The following is a 24,051-nucleotide window of genomic DNA, read 5'->3' as shown; positions in this document are numbered from 1 at the left end:
GTAGAACTCCAGGCTTTAGGAAACTGAAACCGTCTATAAAGGGTAGCAAGCATGCATGCACTTTGCTTTGGAGGGAGACTTTTATCTTCTAAGGCTATACAAATACAAACATCCTTGAGAAGATCATCCAGAACAAAGGCAGGCAGTGCCTCTGTACACAAGACATGCAGAAACACAACAAACCCATGGAGAATTGTCTCCCAACACAGGACTTTTCACAGACTTTAACACACTGATATATATTATACCTTCCAACAATGGGCTGTAATATGCAGAATTTCCCAAATTATTGGACCACTTAATGGAGCATTTTGGCTAGATTCTATGGAGTACACTTTTGGAAATAGTGGCATATAGACGAAAGGCAAAATTCCTTAGTCCTCCTCACTTCATGCACTGTCCCCTCCAAACATATAGACAACTTCCCCATAATTATGTCATGCATTGTCTAATTTTAGCACTGCTGATTGTTTCCTACAGCATGAAGTATCCTTTCTCCTTTCCTCCCTTTCTTTCCCCTCTGAAAATTTTCCTTACCCTTTAAGTCTTATTTCAGATACTCCCTTGAAGTCTTTTCAAATCCTCCATATGAAATGTTAGTCTTCCTCTTTTCTTCTGTTGTCACACTACTTTCCTTATATTTCTATTATATATGTATCCACATTTTATCTTATAGTAGAATTAGCCCTATAGTGGTTCTATAGTTCCTCTTAGAGTATAGCTACTTACTTAAGGGCAGAGCCAACATCCTGTATCTATCAGAACTAAGCATGTAATGGATGTTCAGTAAATGTCAAACAAATGGTTTAATGTTCCACTTACAGTGTGGAACATTATTCTAGTCATACAGCTTTGTAAGGCAAAATCAGTATATTTATAAAACATGCTATAACCTAAAAGGTTAATGCATTTAGGCTTTTTAAAATAAAGGAAACAATTTCTAGAGTTTAATAAATTGTTTTCTTATTCTCTACTATTCAAGGTGGGATTGCTTTCAAAATTAAAACTTGTAATTCCTTTCATTTTAACAAGATCTACACAAAGAATTTCTGTTAGTGATTTGTAAAAATACAGGACCAATTTTCTTCTACATCAAATAGCTTTGAATATCAGTGCTGATTTTAGAGCTATACTTATAGTTACCAGTATAAGGATGGTAGTGTGTGTCCATCTGTGGAAGAAATTAAAATATTTCTCCAAATAACAGTGTCATATGCCACAGTATACAAAAGCTAAGCATGGATGAAAAGTGATACCTATCAAAAATAGTACATCTTATTTTGGCTTATTAATGTCCAAGGATTTTCAAAGCCTACAAGATTTTTAAAAAAATTAATTGTGGGAAAATATGCATAACATAAAATGTTCTATCTTAAGCATTTTTAAATGTACAGTTCAGTAATGGTAAGTACATTCACATTTTTGTGCAACCAATCTCCAGAACTTTTTCATCTTGTAACACTGAAATTCTTTACACATTAAATAACTCCCCGTTCCATTTTCCTCTAGCCCCTGGCAACTGCCATTCTACTTTCTCTCTCTATGAATTTGACTTACTGTAGGTACCTCATGTAAGTGGAAACATGTAGTATTTGTCCTTTTGTGAGTGGTGTATTTCACTTATTGTCCTCAAGAAGTTCATCCATGTTGTAGCACATGTCAGGATTTCATTCCTTTATAAGGCTGAATAATGTTGGATTGTATGTGTGTACCACATTTTATTTATCCATTCATCTGTTGATGTACACTTGGGTTCCTTCCACCTCTTAACTATTGTAAATAATGCTACTATGAATGTATGTGTACAAGTATCTCATGCAGACCCTGCTTTCAGTTCTTTTAGTTACATGCACTAAGAAGTAAGTGAAATTTCTAAATCATATGGTACTTCTCTTCTTCACTTTTTTAAAGAACCTCCATACTGTTTTGTAGTGGCTGTACCATTTTACATTCCCATAGTGCACAGGAGTTTCGATTTCTCTAGATCCTCATCAACACTTATTTTGTGGTGATTTTTTAGTTTTTTGTTTTTGTGATAATAGCAATCCTAATGGGTGTGATTTTTTATTTGTATTTCCCTAATGATTAGTGAGTCTGAGCATCTTTTCATGTGCTTGCTAGCCATTTGTATATATTTTCTGGAGAAATGTCTATTTAAACCCAGTTATTAATCTGTTATTTTGTTGAGTTGTGTGAGTTCTCCATATATTTTAGATGTTAACCTCCTATTGGATATATGATGTGCAGACATTTTCTCCCATTCCATAGATTGCCTTTTCACTCTGTTGATTTCGTGTTTAGCCTACAAAATAATTTTCAAGAACTGATTTGTATAAAAATGTCATACTAAAAATCATGGAAATACGAATTACAGTAATTGTGATATACAGTATTTACATTAGATCAACTTTTGGCAAGAATGTGGGGAAACAGATATTTTCCTACATTGATGGATAGAAGTATAAATTGGTACAGCCACTTTGGAAGGCAAGTTGACTGTATTCATTTTAATTTAAAATGTTTCTGCCCCTATGACCTATCAATTCCATTTCTAGAGAAACACTCTTACATGCAGGAAGATATGTATCTGGCTATTCACTGCAGTATTATTTTTAATTGGAAAAAAGGCAAAAAATACTCTAAAAGTCCAATAACAGCATAATTACTTAGTAAACTATGAGAGTAAGGTTGATATATATGCACTATGATAAACATCTCTCAAACATGGTTGAATAGAAAAATCAAATTTCAGAATGATACAATTAATATACCATTTGTGTTAAAATACAGCAGACAGGGATAACAGGAAGATAGCGGCGTGAGTAGTTCAGAGGAAATCTCCTCCCCAAAACATACATATTTATGAACATACAATAAATACAACTATTCCTAAAAGAGACACCAGTGGATGCAGTACAACAGCCAAGATACATCTACATTTGTGAGAACTCAGCATCACATGAAGGGGGTAAGATACAAGCCATGGCCAGGCGGGACCCAAACGCTCCCCCACCCCAAAACCCGGCGGGAAGAAAGGAGTTGGAACAGGGAGGGAGTGAAAGCGCAGGACTGCTTAACAACCAGTTCTAGAAATCCACACCCGGAACGCAGACACAAGGTGCACGGGGTGCTGCATATTAGAGAAATGGAAAAGCAAAACTTGTGGGCAGGTTCCCGCAACCGGCCCCCCTGAGACAAAAGAAAACCGAGTGCTTTCTGCAAGTCTTAAAGAGACAGGAACCTCATAGCTGGACAAAGTTGTCATGGGACACATAGCCAGCAGCTGGGAATCTCAGGGAAACTTAGGCGCCCTAAACCCTGGGGAGGCAGTGCAGCTCTGAAGACCCTCACAGTACCAAGCAGCCTGCCAGTCGTTCCTCCAACTGGCGCGGACCCCGACACACCGGCCCAGTAGTGGGAGAGTGGCAGTGCATGCCAGGGACAGCAGTGCCAAAAGGGATCGAGAGCAGATCCGTGTGCCAATGGCACCAGAGGAGACCAGGAAAGGCTTGTGCGAGCCCGCAGCGGTGCCACCGAGCAGCCCGGGTGCGGCTCGTGCGCACCGGTGACAGGGGAGCCAGAGGAGCCCAGTAGAGGCCCGTGCACACCTGCAGCAGAGCTAGAGGGAGCAGGTGTGCTCCCAGCAGCCGACCAGAATCCCAGCACAAGGCACAGCTGCCCGGGCCAGACCCAAAGGCTGCTGGTGGCACAGAGCTGCTTGGCAGGGTCGCCACTAGCACAGAGGAACGCACCTGGTGTGCCTGTCACTCCCCGCAGGGCTCCACGCTGCTCTGACGGACACCCCGCCCACAGCACCTTAGGGGACTAACCCAGTGGCTGCTCTAGGAGTGCAGGTAACCATCACAGGCAGCAGCGAAGAGCAAGGCATCCAGGAAGCAGGAAAGGACTTTCTTTTCCCAGCTGACACACCCGCAACCTGCCTACAGCCACTGCTATCACCATTAAAAGGCAAAAAAATTTGGTCCAGTCCAAGATACTTCAAACAACACCTGAGAAAGGATCTGCAGAGACAGACCTAACCAGTCTCCCTGAAAAAGAATTCAAAATAAAAATCATAAACAAGCTGACAGAGCTGCAGAGAAATATGCAAGAGCTAAGGGATGAAGTCCGGAGGGAGATTACAGACATCTGGAGGGAGATTACAGACTTCTGGAGGGAGATTACAGAAGAGAAACAAACTCTGGAAGAATTTATAAGCAGAATGGATGAGATGCAAGAGGCCATTGATGGAATAGAAACCAGAGAACAGGAACGCATAGAAGCTGATGCAGAGAGAGATAAAAGGATCTCCAGAAATGAAACAATATTAAGAGAACTGTGTGACCAATCCAAAAGGAACAATATCCGCATTATAGGGATACCAGAGGAAGAAGAGAGTGAAAAGGGGGTAGAAAGTGTCTTTGAAGAAATAATTGATGGGAACTTCCCCAAACTGGGGGAGGAAATAGTTGCTCAGACTACGGAGGCACACAGAACTCCCGAGAGACAGGATCCAAAGAGGACAACACCAAGACACATAATAATTAAAATGGCAAAGATCAAGGACAAGGACAGAGTATTAAAGGCAGCCAGAGAGAGCAAAAAGGTCACCTACAAAGGAAAACCCATCAGGCTATCATCAGACTTCTCAACAGAAACCTTACAGGCCAGAAGAGAATGGCATGATATATTTAATGCAATGAAACAGAAGGGCCTTGAACCAAGGATACTGTATCCAGCACGATTATCACTTAAATATGAAGGAGGGATTAAACAATTACCAGACAAGCAAAAGTTGAGGGAATTTGCCTCCCACAAAGCACCTCTACAGGGTATCTTAGAGGGACTGCTCTAGATGGGAGCACTCCTAAAAAGAGCACAGAACAAAACAATCAACATATCAAGAATGGAGGAGGAGGAAAAAGAAGGGAAAGAAATAATCATCAGACTGTGTTAATAACAGCTCAATAAGCGAGTGCGGTCAGACAGTAAGATAGTAAACAAGCTAACCTTGAACCTTTGGTAACCACAAATCTAAAGCCTGCAATGGCAATAAGTACATATCTTTCAATAATCACCCTAAATGTAAACGGACTGAATTTACCAATCAAAAGACACAGAGTAATAGAATGGATAAAAAAGCAAGACCTATCTATATGCTGCTTACAAGAGACTCACCTCAAACCCAATGACATTCACAGATTAAAAGTCAAGGGATGGAGAAAGATATTTCAAGCAAAAAACAGAGAGAAAAAAGCAGGTGTTGCAATACTAGTATTAGACAAAATAGACTTCAAAATAAAGAAAGTAACAAGAGATAAAGAAGGACATTACATAATGATAAAGGGCTCAGTCCATCAAGAGGATATAACCATTATAAACATATATGCACCCAGTACAGGAGCACCAATATATGTGAAATAAATACTAACAGAATTAAAGGAGGAAATAGAATGCAATGCATTCATTTTGTGAGACTTTAACACAGCACTCACTTGAAAGGACAGATCCACCAGACAGAAAATAAGTAAGGACACAGAAGCACTGAACAACACATTAGAACAGATGGACCTAATAGACATCTATAGAACTCTACATCCAAAAGCAACAGGATACACATTCTTCTCAAGTGCACATGGAACATTCTCCAGAATAGTCCACATACTAGGCCACAAAAAGAATCTCAGTAAATTCCAAAAGATTGAAATCCTACCAACCAACTTTTCAGACCACAAAGGCATTAAACTAGAAATAAACTGTATAAAGAAAGCAAAGAGGCTCACAAACACATGGAGGCTTAACAACACGCTCCTAAATAATCAATGGATCAATGACCAAATTAAAATGGATATCCAGCAATATATGGAAACAAATGACAACAACAACACAAAGCCCCAACTACTGTGGGACACAGCGAAAGCAGTCTTCAGAGGAAAGTATATAGCAGTCCAGGCATATTTAAAGAAGGAAGAACAAACCCAAATGAATAGTCTAATGTCACAATTATCAAAATTGGAAAACGAGGAACAAATGAGGCCTAAGTTCAGCAGACCGAGGGACATAATAAAGAACAGAGAAGAAATAAATAAAATTGAGAAGAATAACACAATAGAAAAAAATCAATGAAACCAAGAGCTGGTTCTTCGAGAAAATAAACAAAATAGATAAGCCTCTAGCCAGACTTATTAAGAGAAAAAGAGAGTCTACACACATCAACAGAATCAGAAAAGAGAAAGGAAAAATTACAATGGACCCCACAGAAATACAAAGAATTATTAGAGAATACTATGAAAACCTATATGCTAACAAGCTGGGAAATCTAGGAGAAATGGACAACTTCCTAGAAAAATAAAACCTTCCAAGACTGACCCAGAAAGAAACAGAAAATCTAAACAGACCAATTACCAGCAATGAAATTGAAGCGGTAATCAAAAAACTACCCAAGAACAAAACCCCCGGGACAGATGGATTTACCTCGGAATTTTATCAGAAATACAGAAAAGACATAATACCCATTCTGCTTAAAGTTTTCCAAAAAATAGAAAATGAGGGAATACTCCCAAACTCATTCTACAAAGCCAACATCACCCTAATACCCAAAACAGGTAAAGACCCCACCAGAAGAGAAAACTACAGACTAATATCCCTGATGAACGTAGATGCAAAAATACTCAACAAAATATTAGCAAACAATTCAAAAATACATCAAAAGGATCATACACCATGACCAAGTGGGATTCATCCCAGGGATGCAAGGATGGTACAACATTCGAAAATCCATCAACATCATCCACCACATCAACAAAAAGAAAGACAAAAACCACAGGATCATCTCCATAGATGCTGAAAAAGCATTCAACAAAATTCAACATCCATTCATGATAAAAACTCTCAACAAAATGGGCATAGAGGGCAAGTACCGCAACATAATAAAGGCCAAATATGATAAACCCACAGCTAAAATCATACTGAACAGCAAGAGGCTGAAACCTTTTCCTTTGATATCGGGAACAAGGCAGGGATGCCTGCTCTCCCCACTGTTATTCAAGGTGGTACTGGAGGTCCTAGCCATGGCAATCAGACAAAACAAAGAATTACAAGGAATCCAGATTGGTAAAGAAGAAGTTAAACTGTCACTATTTGCAGATGACATGATATTGTACATAAAAAACCCTAAAGACTCCATTGCAAAACTACTAGAACTAATATTGTAATTCAGCAAAGTTGCAGGATACAAAATTAACACACAGAAATCTGTAGCTTTCCTGTACCCTGACAATGAACTAAAAGAAAGATAAATCAGGAAAACAATTCCATTCACAATAGCATCAAAAAGAATAAAATACCTAGGAATAAACTTAACCAAGGGAGTGAAAGACCTATACCCTGAAAACTACCAGACACTCTTAAGGGAAATTAAAGAGGTCACAAACAAATGAAAACTCATCCCATGCTCCTGGCTAGGAAGAATTAATATCGTCAAAATGGCCATCCTGCCCAAAGCAATATACAGATTCGATGCAATCCCTATCAAATTACCAGCAGCATTCTTCAATGAACTTTAACAGATAGTTCAAAAATTCATCTGGATCTGTCAAAGACCCCAAATAGCCAAACCAATCCTGAGAAGGAAGAATAAAGTGGTGGGGGATCTCGCTCCCCAACTTCAAGCTCTACTACAAAGCCATAGTAATCAAGGCAATTTGGTCCTGGCACAGGAACAGAGCCACAGACCAGTGGAACAGAATAGAGACTCCAGACATTAACCCAAACGTATATGGCCAATTAATATATGATAAAGCAGCCATGGACATACAGTGGGGAAATGACAGTCTCTTCAACAGATGGTGCTGGGAAAGCTGGACAGCTACATGTAAGAGAATGAAACTGGATCACTGTCTAACCCCATACACAAATGTAAACTCCAAATGGATCAAAGTCCTGAATGTAAGTCATGAAACCATAAAACTCTTAGAAAAAAACATAGGCAAAAATCTCATGGACATAAACATGAGTGACTTCTTCATGAACATATGTCCCCGGGCAAGGGAAACAATGGCAAAAATGAACAAGTTGGACTATATCAAGCTAAAAAGCTTCTGTACAGCAAAGGACACCATCAATAGAACAAAAAGTTATCCTACAGTATTGGGGAAAATATTCATAAATGACAGCTGATAATGGATTGACATCCAAAATATATAAAGAGCTCACATGCCTCAACAAAGAAAAAGCAAATAATCCAATTGAAAAATGGGCAGAGGAGCTGAATAACTGTTCTCTAAAGAAGAAATCCAGATGGCGAACAGGCACATGAAAAGATGCTCCACATCGCTAATCATCAGAGAAATGCAAATTAAAACCACAATGAGATATCACCTCACACCAGTAAGTATTGCCACCATCCAAAAGATAAACAACAACAAATGTTGGCGAGGTTGCAGAGAAAGGGGAATCCTCCTACACTGCTGGTGGGAATGTAAATTAGTTCAACATTGTGGAAAGCAGTATGGAGGTTCTTCAAAATGCTCAAAATAGAAATACCATTTGACCCAAGAATTCCACTTCTAGGAATTTACGCGATGAATGCAGGAGCCCAGTTTGAAAAAGACAGATGCACCCCTATGTTTATCGCAGCACTATTTACAATAGCCAAGAAATGGAAGCAACCTAAGTGTCCATCAGTAGATGAATGGGTAAAGAAGATGTGATACATATACAGAATGGAATATTATTCAGCCATAAGAAGAAAACAAATCCGACCATTCGCAACAACATGGATGGAGCTAGAGGGTTTTATGCTCAGTGAAATAAGCCAGGCAGAGAAAGATAAGTACCAAATGATTTCACTCATATGTGGAGTATAAGAACAAAGGAAAACTGAAGGAACAAAACAGCAGCAGAATCACAGAACCCAAGAATGGACTAATAGTTACCAAAGGGAAAGGAACTGGGGAGGCTGGGAGGGTAGGGAGGGATAAGGGTGGGGAAAAAGAAAGAGGACATTACAATTAGCATGTATAGTGCATGGGGGGTACGGGGAGGGCTGTGCAATGCAGAGAAGACAAGTAGTGATTTTATAGCATCTTACTACGCAGATGGACAGTGACTGTGAAGGGGTATGTGGGGGGGGTCTTGGTGAAGAGGGGAGCCTTGTAAACATAATGTTCTTCATGTAATTGTAGATTAATGATAGCAAAATAAAATAAAAAGAGAAATACAGCAGAGAAAGCAATATTATGTTTTTTATTGGTACATACACATGTATATGAATAAATTCAGACAGGTCTAGAAATAGTAACAGTGGATGCTAGAATGGACTGGGGTTGGCCCTTATAATCCTGTAATGTTTTTAAAATCTTCACAGGGGAAATGGATTCATATATTACCTAGTTTTTTTAAGACATTTAAAAAATCCAAAGATATTATTGCTAAACAAATATTGATGAGTTTGGTTTGTTATTTGGGCAGCAGTTTTGTGGCATGAACACTATCCGGGGTCTGATTCTCAGCTCAGAAGTTGAATTCTAATAGTGGAGCCAGAATTTATGTAGCTGTGGAGACTTTGTACACACTCAGCAAACCATGAAAATCTATGGTTATTGCTAACCAAAGGGCCAGTTTATTAATTCATTAATTCACCATAGTATATTGTCAAGGAGACCAAAATAATCACATCTACTAGTCACTATACCTTCTCCCGTTATAGGACAGCTGAAAATATTACTGTTAAAAAGGTTTTATTGTGAGTATAGAATGAAAGCAAGCAAGTTGGGTTATTTTGTTGGCTGATGTCTCTAAGTTATAATTGTCTTATACAAGCCAATCTCCGTTATAGGGTTACCTGCTGAGAGAACCTGAGTTCTTGTATTTGTTAGTCAGCATCTTTTCCCTGAACACAGTCAGAATTTATGTTTTCTACAAGTACAGTTATATCATGTCAGGAAAGATATAATATAGAAGAGTCAGTCATGGTTTCTTTATCTTAAAAATTCCAGTATTGTCTTCTGAAGCATACCATGGTCTCATGATAGAGCATAGAGTAATGTGATGCTTAATAACAAAGACGTATGAATGTTTTAGAATTGAATATTTCTGCATGTGGCTCCCATTTTGTATTGGTTTTCACTGCAATTTTAGATCACTATCTTAACCTGATCTTCTTTACTGCACATTGAGAATGTACTCTGTTCGGAGCTTGCTTCAATGACATAAGACAATTTTAGTTGTCATAAATGTGTGTTTTTGCATAATCTTTTAACAGATTAAAATGTTTGTGGTGTGGTGGATTCTCCATTCTAAAGGAGTAAAATGTAGGTTTCTTAGTAGGAATACATATTTGGTCAGTAAAGTGTACTGGTTAACGTCATAGTTAGCCTTGTGTTTAAATCCTGGCTCCACCACTACCACTTTCCTTAGGCAAATCACTTAACCTACCTAAACCTGGGCTGTCTCATCTTTGTCAAATGCCTAAATTTCAAGATATTTGCTGTTGAGATTATTTTCTTGATAACTTATATTTTCATGGACTACTTTTTATTCAGCTAAACATGAATTCAGCTCCAACTTTCATCAACTTTCCTGCAAAAGGGAAACCCAAACGGGGTGATACATATGAGTTGCAGGTGCGTGGTTTTTCAGCTGAGCAGATTGCCCGGTGGATTGCTGACAGAACTGATGTCAATGTAAGTTTCTACTTTGCTAAAAGTTACTTTGCCATGATGCACTTTGAGTCTTACTGGGAGGTAGATTCTAACTGAACTTGTGCCCATATCACTGAGGTGATAATTGTATGGCAGACCCTTCAAAAGTGGCATTTAACAGAATCATCCTGATGAAAATGTGCACTTAAAAAACATACTCAATTACTTAGTGAGTTTAGCATGGAAACGACTCTTGACCTTAGTAAGTCCATGGACTATATAGTTGTATTTGGCAAATATTTCTGAACCTAAAAGATGTTATGTTGTAGTTAAACAGAGTATTGAACCTATTCCATCCCATTTCAGGGTATATTATGGACAGTTTGGTTAGGGTGAAAAAAAGTGTAATTGTTCTTGAAAGTAATTACAGTAATTTTTATTGCTTTCATTTCAAATGGTTTTGACCCTATAATTAATGAATAAATTTCATATTTTAAATGTTTTTCTCTCCTTTCTATTAGATTAGAGTAATTAGACCCCCAAATTATGCTGGTCCCCTTATGCTGGGATTGCTTTTGGCAGTTATCGGTGGACTTGTGTATCTTCGAAGAAGCAATATGGAATTTCTTTTTAATAAAACTGGATGGGCTTTTGCAGCTTTGGTGAGTGAATTTTAGAATGAAAATTGTTTGAATAAAACTCCTAATATTGTATTGTTAGGTAGTGTTTTATTTATTTCTTACCTGCAGGAAAGGATTTTATATATCTTTTTTATGCCTTAAAATCAGTTTGTTTTCGTCATTGTCTCATTCAGAAGGCCAGAGTTTGGAGGAACTTACTGTGCCCAGTTTTTATTCAACTTAAAACAATACACTATCGCCCCTATGAAAATCTTCAGTTCTTTTGAAAATGTTCTTCTAAAAGCCTTTACAGTACTCAATTTTGAAACTTGTTTCAGCTTATTTATCATTTTAAATGTGTTTCCCTTTCAAAGTAAATATTGATTCTTGTGATCTTGGTGGTAAAATATAAGCTTTAATCAAGAAATCATTTATCTTCAAAATTTTTTCTTCAGGTATTAATTGAGCAGACACATTTATCACATACCTATTAATCTAGTCAAGGTGGGACCAGCTGTACCATTTATATAAGTATTTCATTTTTTTAATTTTGGTATCATTAATCTACAATTACATGAGGAACATTATGTTTTATTTCATTATTTTTTTATTTCCTAGTGTTTTGTGCTTGCTATGACATCTGGTCAAATGTGGAACCACATAAGAGGACCACCATATGCTCATAAGAATCCCCACACAGGACATGTGGTAAGGGAAGTCCAGGATTTATTTCCATTGTATACCAAAATAAACCTTAGTCATTTTTATTCTGTGAGACCAGTGCCAGCATATGAAGGAACTAGATTTAGTTTTGACTTTTCAATCTCTCTGTGTTAATGAGTTTCAGTTGCTGAAAAGACCATAAGTGCTCTTCAAAGTGGGAAGTTCCTTATTCCATTTGGTGAGTCCTTTTGACTAAGTTGGCTAGGAATGAAAGTCAGTCTTCAACTAAATGGAATAATTTGTCAAGTACTTGAGCATCTATTGTTTCTAGGCACTGTGCTAGGTATTATTTAATGTAGTGATAAACAAGAAAAAAACACAGGCCCTGTCTTTGTAGAGTTTATGTTAATGTACTTCATGGTCTTATGGAAGTACTTGCTTACATTGTACTCACACTGAAATACTAGTTTTCTCATGTATTGTGATGTTAAAAACATAGTATAAATATGAAAAGACAAAAAAATAATAAATAGCACAGAAACAGCTTTTATTTTATCCAAATTTATTTATCAGTGAATGCCACAGACCCAATGCTTACATACATCAGGTGAATTAATAATTTCATAGGGTTTGAAAATGTTATTAAGATTAGGATACCAAAATTTGTATGTGTATTTAAAGATTTATTTTTGTCTTTCTCTCCCCCAGAATTACATCCACGGAAGCAGCCAAGCCCAGTTTGTAGCTGAAACACACATTGTTCTTCTGTTTAGTATCCTCTTTAAAATAAGTCCTTGGTGCTGCATTTTTTGTCTGTATTCTCACATTCTCGTATTCTCTTTACAGAATTTGGTTGAGGCTGCTCTCTTATTAATGCAAGTCGTAATATCATACTTTGTCATCTGTCTTAGCTCAATCAGCTAAAGAACACCAGGAACAAACATGCAGTCTGTTAGAGCCAGGTTTATTAGATTGTTGCTACAAGGGAGACTGCATATCAGAGGAACCATGAGACTTCTTACCTAAGGAAAGATAGAGTTGTTACTTATAGGATTTGGGGGAAAGATGGAATTTAGGTAAAATGTAAATGAAGTAATGTTTTAATAAGCTCAAAGCAAAGCCAGGCTAAGTATAAAGGGGTCAGCATCAGGTCTGGATTGTGAAGTGGACCCGGTGTTCTGTTTCCTGGAAACTATACAAAATTCAGATGAATGTGGGATTGCTGTCTTCAGAAACTACTTATTTGAAGCTCTGTACTTTGGTTGTAAATTGAGTGACTTAGATCGTCCAAACATGAATGGAATGTTTCCTTCTTATTGATGTAATTTGAATCACTCTATGATTTTAGAGAATAATGTTCCTCACTGAGTAAGAAAACAGTAATTACTCAAAGACATAGGTTATTTTGATATTTTACAGCTGCAGCATGTCTTAGGGAGAAATAATATTTGCTGTGAACTTTGCAGCTGCTTTTCATGTGTGTTGTCCCATCCTCTTAAATGGTAGGTCAGCTTTTTACTTTCTCAGTCCCATCTAATTTTTACTGCCTCACGTCTGAAAATTGATGCATCTGTAAACTGCAAGCAATAGATAACTGACATAAGATAGGTAAGAGTCTAAATTTCATAGTATTACTGAACACAGTTTACCCACCCAAATACATAAGCAGTAACTCTGTGGGAAATAAACAAGGTAAAAAAATGTAATGTTTCTGAAGTTCTGTGTCTCAGCCAAGAGGTCTCAGCCAATGTTGACATGTTGGAATCAGTTGTAGCCCAGGCTGTTAGTGACTGTCTGCCTAGTGACTTGATGATAAAGTCATTTGCCTTGCCTTCTCATCTCATCAGTCTAGATAAATGAGAGGTCATCTAGTTCAACCTTTATTCTGTTGAAAATATTTGTACTTGCTAAGAATAGGCTAAGAACCTTGAATGTGAGTAAAATCAATAAGAGTAATTGAATCCCTTAAGAAATGAAAAATGTTTTCTGATTATAAAAGCAATATAGGTTAATAAAGAAAATTTAGAAAATACAAGCAATTATAATGAAAAAAACCAAAACCCTTGGAAATGTTTTTTAGTAAATGTTTGTGTTTTGTGTATCTTTCCCCATTTTATTTCACAGTGCCAGTGAAATAATAGAGATAACTTAAGGGAAACATTCTGGGAAGAACTTAAGCATTTGGTTTTAACTGAAGTACCCTTGGAGAAATGACATTTTCTCGAAACAGTTTTCTTACATAATATGGAAAATAAATTTACTACATAAAGTCCAGCTCTGAGAAGAACAAGTACCAAATGATTTCAGTCATTTGTGGAGTATACAACAAAGCAAAACTGAAGGAACAAAACAGCAACATCCTCCTAGAAGGGACATTAGAGAAGGTTATCAAAGGGAAGGGGTTAGGGAGAGTGGGTGGGAGGAAGGGAGAAGGGGGTTAAAGGGTATTACGATCAGCACACATAATGTAGGGGTGTCACGGGAAGGCAATATATCACAGAGTCACAAGTAGTGATTCTATAGCATCTTACTATGCTGATAGACAGTGACTGCAGTCGAGTGGGTGGGGGGCTTGATAATATGGGTGAATGTAATAACCACAGTGCTGCTCATGTGAAACCTTCATAAGATTGTATATCAGTGATACCTTAATAAAAAAAGTAAAGTCCAGCTCAGAGCCACAAGAATTAATCTGTTCAGCCATGGAATGGTAAGCTGAAAAGATTAATAATAAGTATCTACTTCCCACAATATGGAAGAAGATTGCAAGAAAACTATAACCCAAACCTTATACTTTTTTCAAATCATAAAATTCTTTATTTTATTCAATTTATTTAAATAAAAATATTTTTTTGGAGGCGGAGCCAAGATGGTGGGATGAGCAGGACAGTGGGAATCTCCTCCCAAAAACATATTTATTGTGGAAAATACAACAAATACAACTAATCCCAAAAGTGAGACCAGAAGACACAGGACAATAGCCAGACTACATCCACACCTGAGAGAACCCAGCACCTGGTGAAAGGGGTAAGAAACAAGCCCCGGCCCTGCGGGACCCGAGCTCCCCTCACCCCAGCTCCTGGCGGGAGGAGAGGAGTCGGAGCGGGGAGGGAGAGGGAGCCCAGGACTGCTAAACACCCAGCCCCAGCCATCCGGGCCAGGGCACAGACACAGTGCATGCATGGGGTGCTGGAAACTAGGGAAACAGGACAGCAAGATCTTTGAGTGGGTCCCAAAGCTGGCGCCACTGTGACAAAGAAAAGCGAGTGCTTTTTGAAAGTCTTAAAGAGACAGGGACGCCACAGCTGGACAGAAGCATTCTGGGTCACAGTCCAGCAGCTGGAAGTTCCAGTGAACTCCAGGCGCATAAACCCCATGGGCATCAGCTGTGAGACCCCTCACGGAGGTAAACAGCCAAACAGCCCCTGTCCATTACCCCTCCGGGGCCCCATCATAACAGAGCAGCGGCCTGAGGCTAGCCACGCCCACAGCAAGGGAGCTTCCTCCATAACGGCCCGGCAACATACAGAGACCCAGTCTAAACGCAATTGCACAACACAGCCACTAGGGGGTCGCAGTTGTCCAAGTAAAGAGGCCAGGAACAAGGGGAAAGCCTTAGCTCTCCTAGCAGACAGAAAACCAGTAGCTCACCACTGCACCTATCAACATGAAAAGGCAAAAAAATTTGATCCAGACAAGACTAACCCAGAAAGCTTCGACATCTGCTACATCTTCCCCTGAAAAGGAACCCAGGGAGATAGATTTAACCAGTCTTCCTGAAAAATAATTCAAAACAAAAGTCATAACCATGCTGATGGACCTGCAGAGAAATACGCAAGAACTAAGGAGGGAGAATACAGAAATAAAACAAGCTCTGAAAGGACTTCAAAACAGAATGGACGAGACGCAAGAGACCATTAATGGACTAGAAAACAGAGAACAGGAACACAGAGAAGCTGATGCAGAGAGAGATAAAAGGATCTCCAGGAATGAAAGAATTTTAAGAGAACTGAGTGACCAATCGAAACGGAACAATATCTGCATTATAGGGGTACCAGAAGAAGAAAAGAGAGAAAAAGGGATAGAAAGTGTCTTTGAAGAAATAATTGCTGAAAACTTCCCCAAACTAGGGGACGAAATGGCCTCTCAGACCACAGAGGTACACAGAACTCCCGTGACAAGGGATCTAAGGAGGGCAACACCAAGACAATAATTAAAATGGCAAAGATGAAAGACAAGGACACAGTATTAAAGGCAGACAGAGAGAGAAAAAAGGTCACCTACAAAGGAAAACACATCAGTCTATCATCAAACTTCTCAACAGAAACCCTACAGGCCAGAAGAGAATGGCATGATATACTTACTGCAATGAAACAGAAGGGCCTCGAACCAAGATTACTGTATCCAGCACGATTACCATTTAAATATGAAGGAGGGATTAAGCAATTCCCAGACAAGCAAAAGTTGAGGGAATTTGCCTCCCACAAATCACCTCTACAGGGCATCTTACAGGGACTGCTCTAGATGGGAGCACTCCTAAAAAGAGCACAGAACAAAACACCCAACATATGAAGAAGGGAGGAGAAGGAATAAGAAGGTAGATAAATAAAGAATCATCAGACCGCGTTTATAATAGCTCAACAAGCGAGTTAAGTTAGACAGTAAGATAGTAAAGAAGCTAACCTTGAACATTTGGTAATCACAAACTTAAAGCCTGCAATGTCAATAAGTTCATACCTTTCAATAATCACCCTAAATGTAAATGGACTGAATGCACCAATCAAAAGACACAGAGTAATAGAATGGATAAAAAAGCAAGATCCATCTATGTGCTGCTTACAAGAGACTCACCTCAAACCCAACAACACGCACAGACTTAAAATCAAGGGATGGAAAAAGATATTTCATGCAAACAACAAAGAGAAGAAAGCAGGTGTTGCAATTCTGGTATCAGACAAAACAGACTTCAAAATAAAGAAAGTAACAAAAGACAAAGAAGGACATTACGTAATGATAAAGGGCTCAGTCCAACAACAGGATATAACCATTATAAATACATATGCACCCAATACATTAGCACCAACATATGTGAAACAAATACTAACAGAATTAAAGGAGTAAATAGAATGCAATGCTTTCATTCTGGGAGACTTCAACACACCACTCACTCCAAAGGACAGATCCACCTGACAGAAAATAAGTAAGGACACAGAGGCACTAAACAACACACTAGAACAGATGGACCTAATAGACATCTACAGAACTCTACATCCAAAAGCAACAGGATACACATTCTTCTCAAGTGCACATGGAACATTCTCCAGAATAGACCACATACTAGGCCACAAAAAGAGCCTCAGTAAATGCAAAAAGATTGAAATCCTACCAACCAACTTTACATACCACAAAGGTATAAAACTAGAAATAAACTGTACAAAGAAAGCAAAGAGGCTCACAAACACATGGAGGCTTAACAACACACTCCTAAATAATCAATGGATCAATGACCAAATCAAAATGGAGATCCAGCAATATATGGAAACAAATGACAACAACAACACAAAGCCCCAACTACTGTGGGATACAGCAAAAGCAGTCCTAAGAGGAAAGTACATAGTAATCCAGGCATATTTAAAGAAGGTAGAACAATCCCAAATGAATGGTCTAATGTCACAGTTATTGAAACTGGAAAAAGAAGAACAAATGAGGCCTAAGTTCAGCAGAAGGAGGGACATATTAAAGATCAGAGAAGAAATAAATAAAATTGAGAAGAATAAAACAATAGCAAGAATCAATGAAACCAAGAGCTCGTTCTTAAAGAAAATAAACAAAATAGATAACCCTCTAGCCAGACCTATTAAGAGGAAACGAGACTCAACACAAATCAACAGAATCAGAAATGAGAAAGGAAAAATCACGACGGACCCCACAGAAATACAAAGAATTATTAGAGACTACTATGAAAACCTACATGCTAACAAGCTGGGAAACCTAGGAGAAATGGACAACTTCTTAGAGAAATACAACCTTCCAAGACTGACCCAGAAAGAAACAGAAAATCTAAACAGACCAATTACCAGCAACAAAATTGAAGTGGTAATCAAAAAACTAACAAAGAACAAAACCCCCGGGCCAGATGGATTTGCCTCAGAACTTTAGCAGACATACAGAGAAGACATAATACCCATTCTCCTTAAAGTTTTCCAAAAAATAGAAGAGGAGGAAATACTCTCAAACTCATTCTATGAAGCCAACATCACCCTAATACCAAAACCAGGCAAAGACCCCACCAAAAAAGAAAACTACAGACCAATATCCCTGATGAACGTAGATGCAAAAATACTCAACAAAATATTAGCAAACTGAATTAAAAAATACATCAAAAGTATCATACACCATGACCAACTGGGATTCATCCCAAAGATGCAAGGATGGTATAACATTCGAAAGTCCATCAACATCATCCACCACATCAACAAAAAGAAAGACAAAAACCACATGATCATCTCCATAGATGCTGAAAAAGTATTCGATAAAATTCATCATCCATTCATGATTAAAACTCTCAACAAAATGGTTATAGAGGGCAAGTACCTCAACATAATAAAGGCCATATATGATAAACCCGCATCCAACATCATACTGAACAGCTAGAAGGTGAAAGCTTTTCCTCTGCGTTCAAAAACAAGACAGGGATGCCCACTAACCCCACTGTTATTCAACATAGTACTGGACGTCCTAGCCACGGCAATCAGACAAAACAAAGAAATACAAGGAATCCAGATTGGTAAAGAATAAGTGAAACTGTCACTATTTGCAGATGACATGATATTGTACATAAAAAACCCTAAGGACTCCACTCCAAAACTACTAGAGCTAATATCGGAATTCAGCAAAGTTGCAGGATACAAAACACACAGAAATCTGTGGCTTTCCTATACATTAACAATAAACTAATAGAAAGAGAAATCAGTAAAACAATTCCATTCACAATAGCATCAAAAAGAATAAAATAACTAGGAATAAACCTAACCAAGGAAGTGAAAGACCTATACCCTGAAAACTATAAGACACTCTTAAGAGAAATTAAAGTGGTCACTAACAAATGGAAGCTCATCCCATGCTCCTGGCTAGGAAGAATTAATATCGTCAAAATGGCCATCCTGCCCAAAGCAATATACAGATTCGATGCAATCCCTATCAAACTACGAACAGCATTCTTCAATGAACTGGAACAAATAGTTCAAAAATTCATATGGAAACACCAAAGACCCCTAATAGCTAAAGCAATCCTGAGAAGGAAGAATAAAGTGGGGGGGTATCTCACTCCACAACTTGAAGCTCTACTACAAAGCCACAGTAATCAAGACAATTTGGTACTGGCAGAAGAACAGAGCCACAGACCAATGGAACAGAATAGAGACTCCAAACATTAACCCAAACATATATGGTCAACTAATATTCGATAAAGGGGCCATGGACATACAATGGGGAAATGACAGTCTCTTCAACAGATGGTGCTGGAAAAACTGGACAGCTGCATGTAAGAGAATGAAACTGGATCACTGTCCAACCCCATACACGAAAGTAAATTCAAAATGGATGAAAGACTTGAATGTAAGTCATGAAACCATATGTTCTTAGAAAAAAACATAGGCAAAAATCTCTTAGACATAAACATGAGTGACCTCTTCTTGAACATATCTCCCCAGACAAGGGAAACTAAAGCAAAAATGAAGAAGTGGGACTATATCAAGCTGAAAAGCTTCTGTACAGCAAAGGACACCATCAATAGAACAAAAAGGTATCCTACAGTATGGGAGAATATATTCGAAAATGACAGATCTCATAAAGGGTTGACATTCAAAATTTATAAAGAGCTCACACACCTCAAGAAACAAAAAGCAAATAATCCAATTAAAAAATGGGCAGAGGAGCTGAATAGACAGTTCACTAAAGAAATTCAGATGGCCAACAGACATATGAAAAGATGCTCCACATCGCTTGTCATCAGAGAAATGCAAATTAAAACCACAATGAGATATCATCTCACACCAGTAAGGATTGCCATCATTGAAAAGACAAACAACAATAAATGTTGGCGACATTGTGGAGAAAGGGGAACCCTCCTACACTGCTGGTTGGAATGTAAATTAGTTCAACCATTGTGGAAAGCAGTATGGAGGTTCCTCAAAATGCTTAAATAGAAATACCATTTGACCCAGGAATTCCACTTCTAGGAATTTACCCTAAGAATGCCACACTCCAGTTTGAAAAAGACAGATGCACCCCTATGTATGATGCACTATTTACAATAGCCAAGATATGGAAGCAACCTAAATGTCCATCAGTAGATGAATGGATAAAGAAGATGTGGTACATATACACAATGGAATATTACTCAGCCATAAGAAAAAAACAAATCCTACCATTCGCAACAACATGGATGGAGCTAGAGGGTATTATGCTCAGTGAAATAAGCCAGGTGGAGAAAGTCAAGTACCAAATGATTTCACTCATATGTGGAGTATAAGAACAAAAGAAAACTGAAGGAACAAAACAGCAGCAGAAGCACAGAATCCAAGAATGGACTAATAGTTACCAAAGGGAAAGGGACTGGGAAGGATGGGTGGGAAGGGAGGGATAAGGGCGGGATAAAAAGAAAGGGGGCATTATGATTAGCATGTATAGTGTTGGGGGGGCACTGGGAGGGCTGTGCATCACAGATATGACAAGTAGTGATTTTACAGCATCTTACTATGTTGAAGGATAGTGACTGTGAACTTGGTGACAAGTAGTGATTTTACAGCATCTTACTATGTTGATGGACAGTGACTGTGAACGGGGATGTGGGGGGGTCTTTGTGAAGGGGGAGCCTAGTAAACATAATATCCTTCATGTAATTGTAGATTAATGATACCAAAATAAATAAATAAATAAATAAATTTTTTTCACCCATTTCTCCCACCCTCCCTCACCCCTGCTCTGGCAACCACCAATCTTTTCCCTGTATTTGTAAGCTTGTTTTTATTTTATGTACATATAAAATTAAAATTATAAAATGTATATTTTTTAATTTCATGTGTGAGAGAGATCATATGGTATTTGTGTTTCTCTGACTTATTTCAAATTATTTCAGAATGTACGTTGAAAATGCTCATTTGTGGTTTGGTGGATTAACAAATTGTTATACCTTGGAAAATGTTCAAAATTTGGTAATGGTCACAAGTAAGTATACTTTGAAATGAACAATGGAGCAAAGGGGCAGTTAAAATTCTAAAATATTAATTAATTTGCTGTTTGTTGGTCTTTCACTTTTGTTCTAAATTTTTTAATGTGGTCATATAAGAAGTTTAAGAAATTGGAATTTTCTTTTTCTTCTGCCTGAAGGTTAAACATAAACTTAAGGTTTTACATACATTTGGATTAGATTCCATGCCTGTTTGAATATAGAATTTCTTGTAAATTTGGTTAATAGGAGGAAAGGTAGGAATTTTCTCCAGGATTAAATTTTTTCCTTATTTTGTTTTGGTGTTTATGGTAGTGTTTGGGAAGGTTCAACTAATATTTTGTAGGCAATGATTTTGCTAAATGCTCTAAATATATGATTTGTCTAAGGAGCTTATAGTACTGGGACAAACAGATGTGTGCAGGTTACAAGACTGCTTCAAGCACTATGTACTGGATATGATAGCAAGACAATGAATAAAGCTGTTTGGCTTCATTGGAGATAGGGAACTTTTTGGCTTCATTGGAGATAGGGAACTTTTTGGAAAACTTAAAGCCCCCCTGCCCTTTTTTTAATGTTCACAGCCTAAAGACTCAAAACTCAAAAGTTACCATTTTGATAAGAATTAATAGAATGAGACTACTATTAAGTAGTAATGATTTTAGGAAATATCCACACATTTATGATTATTTTAATATTGTACAATTTACTTCATGAATAATAAAGCAAACTGTATGAGTTGCCTGATGTACTAAGCAACTTTAAATTATATTTTAAACTTTTTTATTTGAAGTATTGTATTCATGTAGAAAAGCTCACAATTCATAAATGTACAGTTTGATGAAGTTTCAAAAAATGAACACAACTGTGTATTCAACACCCAGATGATGAAATAAAACTTCACTCATATCTCAGAGCATCCCCTACCTTGTCACCCTGCTTAATTGCTACCTTTCTGCCCAGAGGTAACTACTGTCTTGAGTGCTAGTACCATGTATTAATTTAACCTATTTTTAACGTTACCTAAGTGGAATCATACATTAAATATACTTGAATTTAAAACAAAGCAGCAGTATGGGAACATTTCACCCATAATCTAAAACCCTAACATTAAAATCTGCATTTATTTTTGCATATTCTTTTGCATTCTTTATACATATGTATTTGGGTATGGGGAGGAGCTCCTTTTTTGGTAGTTTTAGACATACTTTGCATGCAGGTTGGTTTTTTAATGTGTTATAAGCATTTTTTATAGCATATGGCCTTCATAGTTACAAAAGTGCATGGTAGAAATGAAACACAGGCAAGGAAAAAATAGTCTTATAATGTTTATATAATTGATATATCAATTCTATTATTCTGTTGTTGAATATTGCAAAGTTGTTTTCTTGGATATAAAAATAATTTGGCATATCTCTAAATTCCCAAGAAGTAAGATTTGAAACAAATGTCCAAATCTGTTGCTCTTGATGTTTTGTCCAAATTGTTTTTCAAAAGGGTTTTGCTAAAAGGAAGGGATATTTGCTGCCAGAAATATATATGTGCACTAATATCCCTGGCAAGTCTTAACAATCATCATGTATTTTCATTTTTTTAAGCTGCTAACTCAGTAGGGAAAGAAATTGTAGGTCATTGTTTAAATTGTTAATTTGCTTAAATCTACTTTGGAGATTAATAAAGTAATTTAAACATTTTTTCCCACAATTTTGTAATTATGGTTTGTTTCATGCAAATATCTTTGTCTTCATGATATATAATACACTTTAATTTTACTAGCTTTTACTAGCTTAGTTCTTGCATGTTATGGAATTCCACCTCCTCTATTATCTGTTCATTTCTCCCAGATTAACACTGAATCATGATTAGCTAATTATTTATTATTTACATTGTTTGTATACCCCTTTAGAGCATAAACTTGTCCAAAGAAAGGTCTATATTTCATCCAACTCTGTTACTCCAATAACCAATAGTGCCTGCCATGTAGTAGGAAGTGTTAGCAAAAGTTTAAAGAATGAATAAATGAAATGAAACAATATATATAAAAGTGCATCATAGCTTTTGATAGCTGAGAATAGCACAGAAAGATGTTGGATGGCATGTTGCGAAGTGAAAAGCTCATTCAAAGAAAAAGCATGTAGAACATGATACAAGAACAAACTGTTTCAAAAACAAGTCTCAACCATAAATTAGAGTACCCTGTAAACAAAGCCTATGGAAATGAGCAATCTTTATATATACCTGGATATAAAGAACTGCAGTAAGAAAAAGTAATCACTGGAGAAGACTTGTCTAATCATCTAAAAACATGATCAATGAGCATAATCCCTAACGAGGCTGTTGAAGAGACAGTGCAAAATGGTAATGAAGGGATAAATAGACAAATTACAGAGCCAATTATAAATTCAGGCCTTATCTGAGAACCTATTTTTCCCCCTTCTGCTTAATTATACCCACATGCTGTAGCGTACAATGTGTATGTGTGTATACTTAATTAATTTGGCATTTTTAACTGCTGTTTATATTCCTAAACTGTGGTGTGAATCTCTGTTTTCTACTAGAACACACTCTGTTTGCTTTAAAAATCAATTTTGCTTATTTTGGCATCCAACTATAACATGTATAACCCTATTTGCATGAGCAAATCTATTCTGTATTTATGTAGCTTCTTTATTAAGCTGAATAGTGAGATCATGGCATGTGGGATTTTCTTTTTTATTAAAATAGGACAAAATTAGGTATTTTTGTAAAAATTTGTGCTTTAAAGGTTAATTGTTGAAACTGGAGAATTTTTGAGAAGTTTTTTTCAAATAGTTGCTATTCTCTCTAAATGTACACATTTCAAGTGTGTTCCTTTATGGAAGGTGGTTGAAATATTATTCAGAATGGCTATTTAATA

General features: G+C 37.3%; 1 protein-coding gene across 2 annotated transcripts in view; it reads left to right on the top strand.

Annotated features, from left to right (window-relative positions):
- The window catches only part of MAGT1 (magnesium transporter 1), an 81,049-nt gene that overhangs the window by 38,212 nt on the left and 18,786 nt on the right, over positions 1 to 24,051 (top strand). For both annotated transcript variants that reach the window (XM_036902670.2, XM_036902669.2), the window contains exons 4-7: positions 10,545 to 10,685; positions 11,165 to 11,305; positions 11,882 to 11,971; positions 12,635 to 12,698. In XM_036902670.2, coding sequence (XP_036758565.2) covers positions 10,545 to 10,685; positions 11,165 to 11,305; positions 11,882 to 11,971; positions 12,635 to 12,698 — 436 coding nt within the window. The remainder of the gene's footprint in view (positions 1 to 10,544; positions 10,686 to 11,164; positions 11,306 to 11,881; positions 11,972 to 12,634; positions 12,699 to 24,051) is intronic.

The sequence above is a fragment of the Manis pentadactyla genome, chromosome X, assembly GCF_030020395.1.
Source record: "Manis pentadactyla isolate mManPen7 chromosome X, mManPen7.hap1, whole genome shotgun sequence".
Classification (NCBI taxonomy): Eukaryota; Metazoa; Chordata; class Mammalia; order Pholidota; family Manidae; genus Manis; species Manis pentadactyla.
The sequence above is the reverse complement of the archived record's forward strand: the minus strand, read 5'-3'. Positions and strand labels throughout refer to the sequence as shown.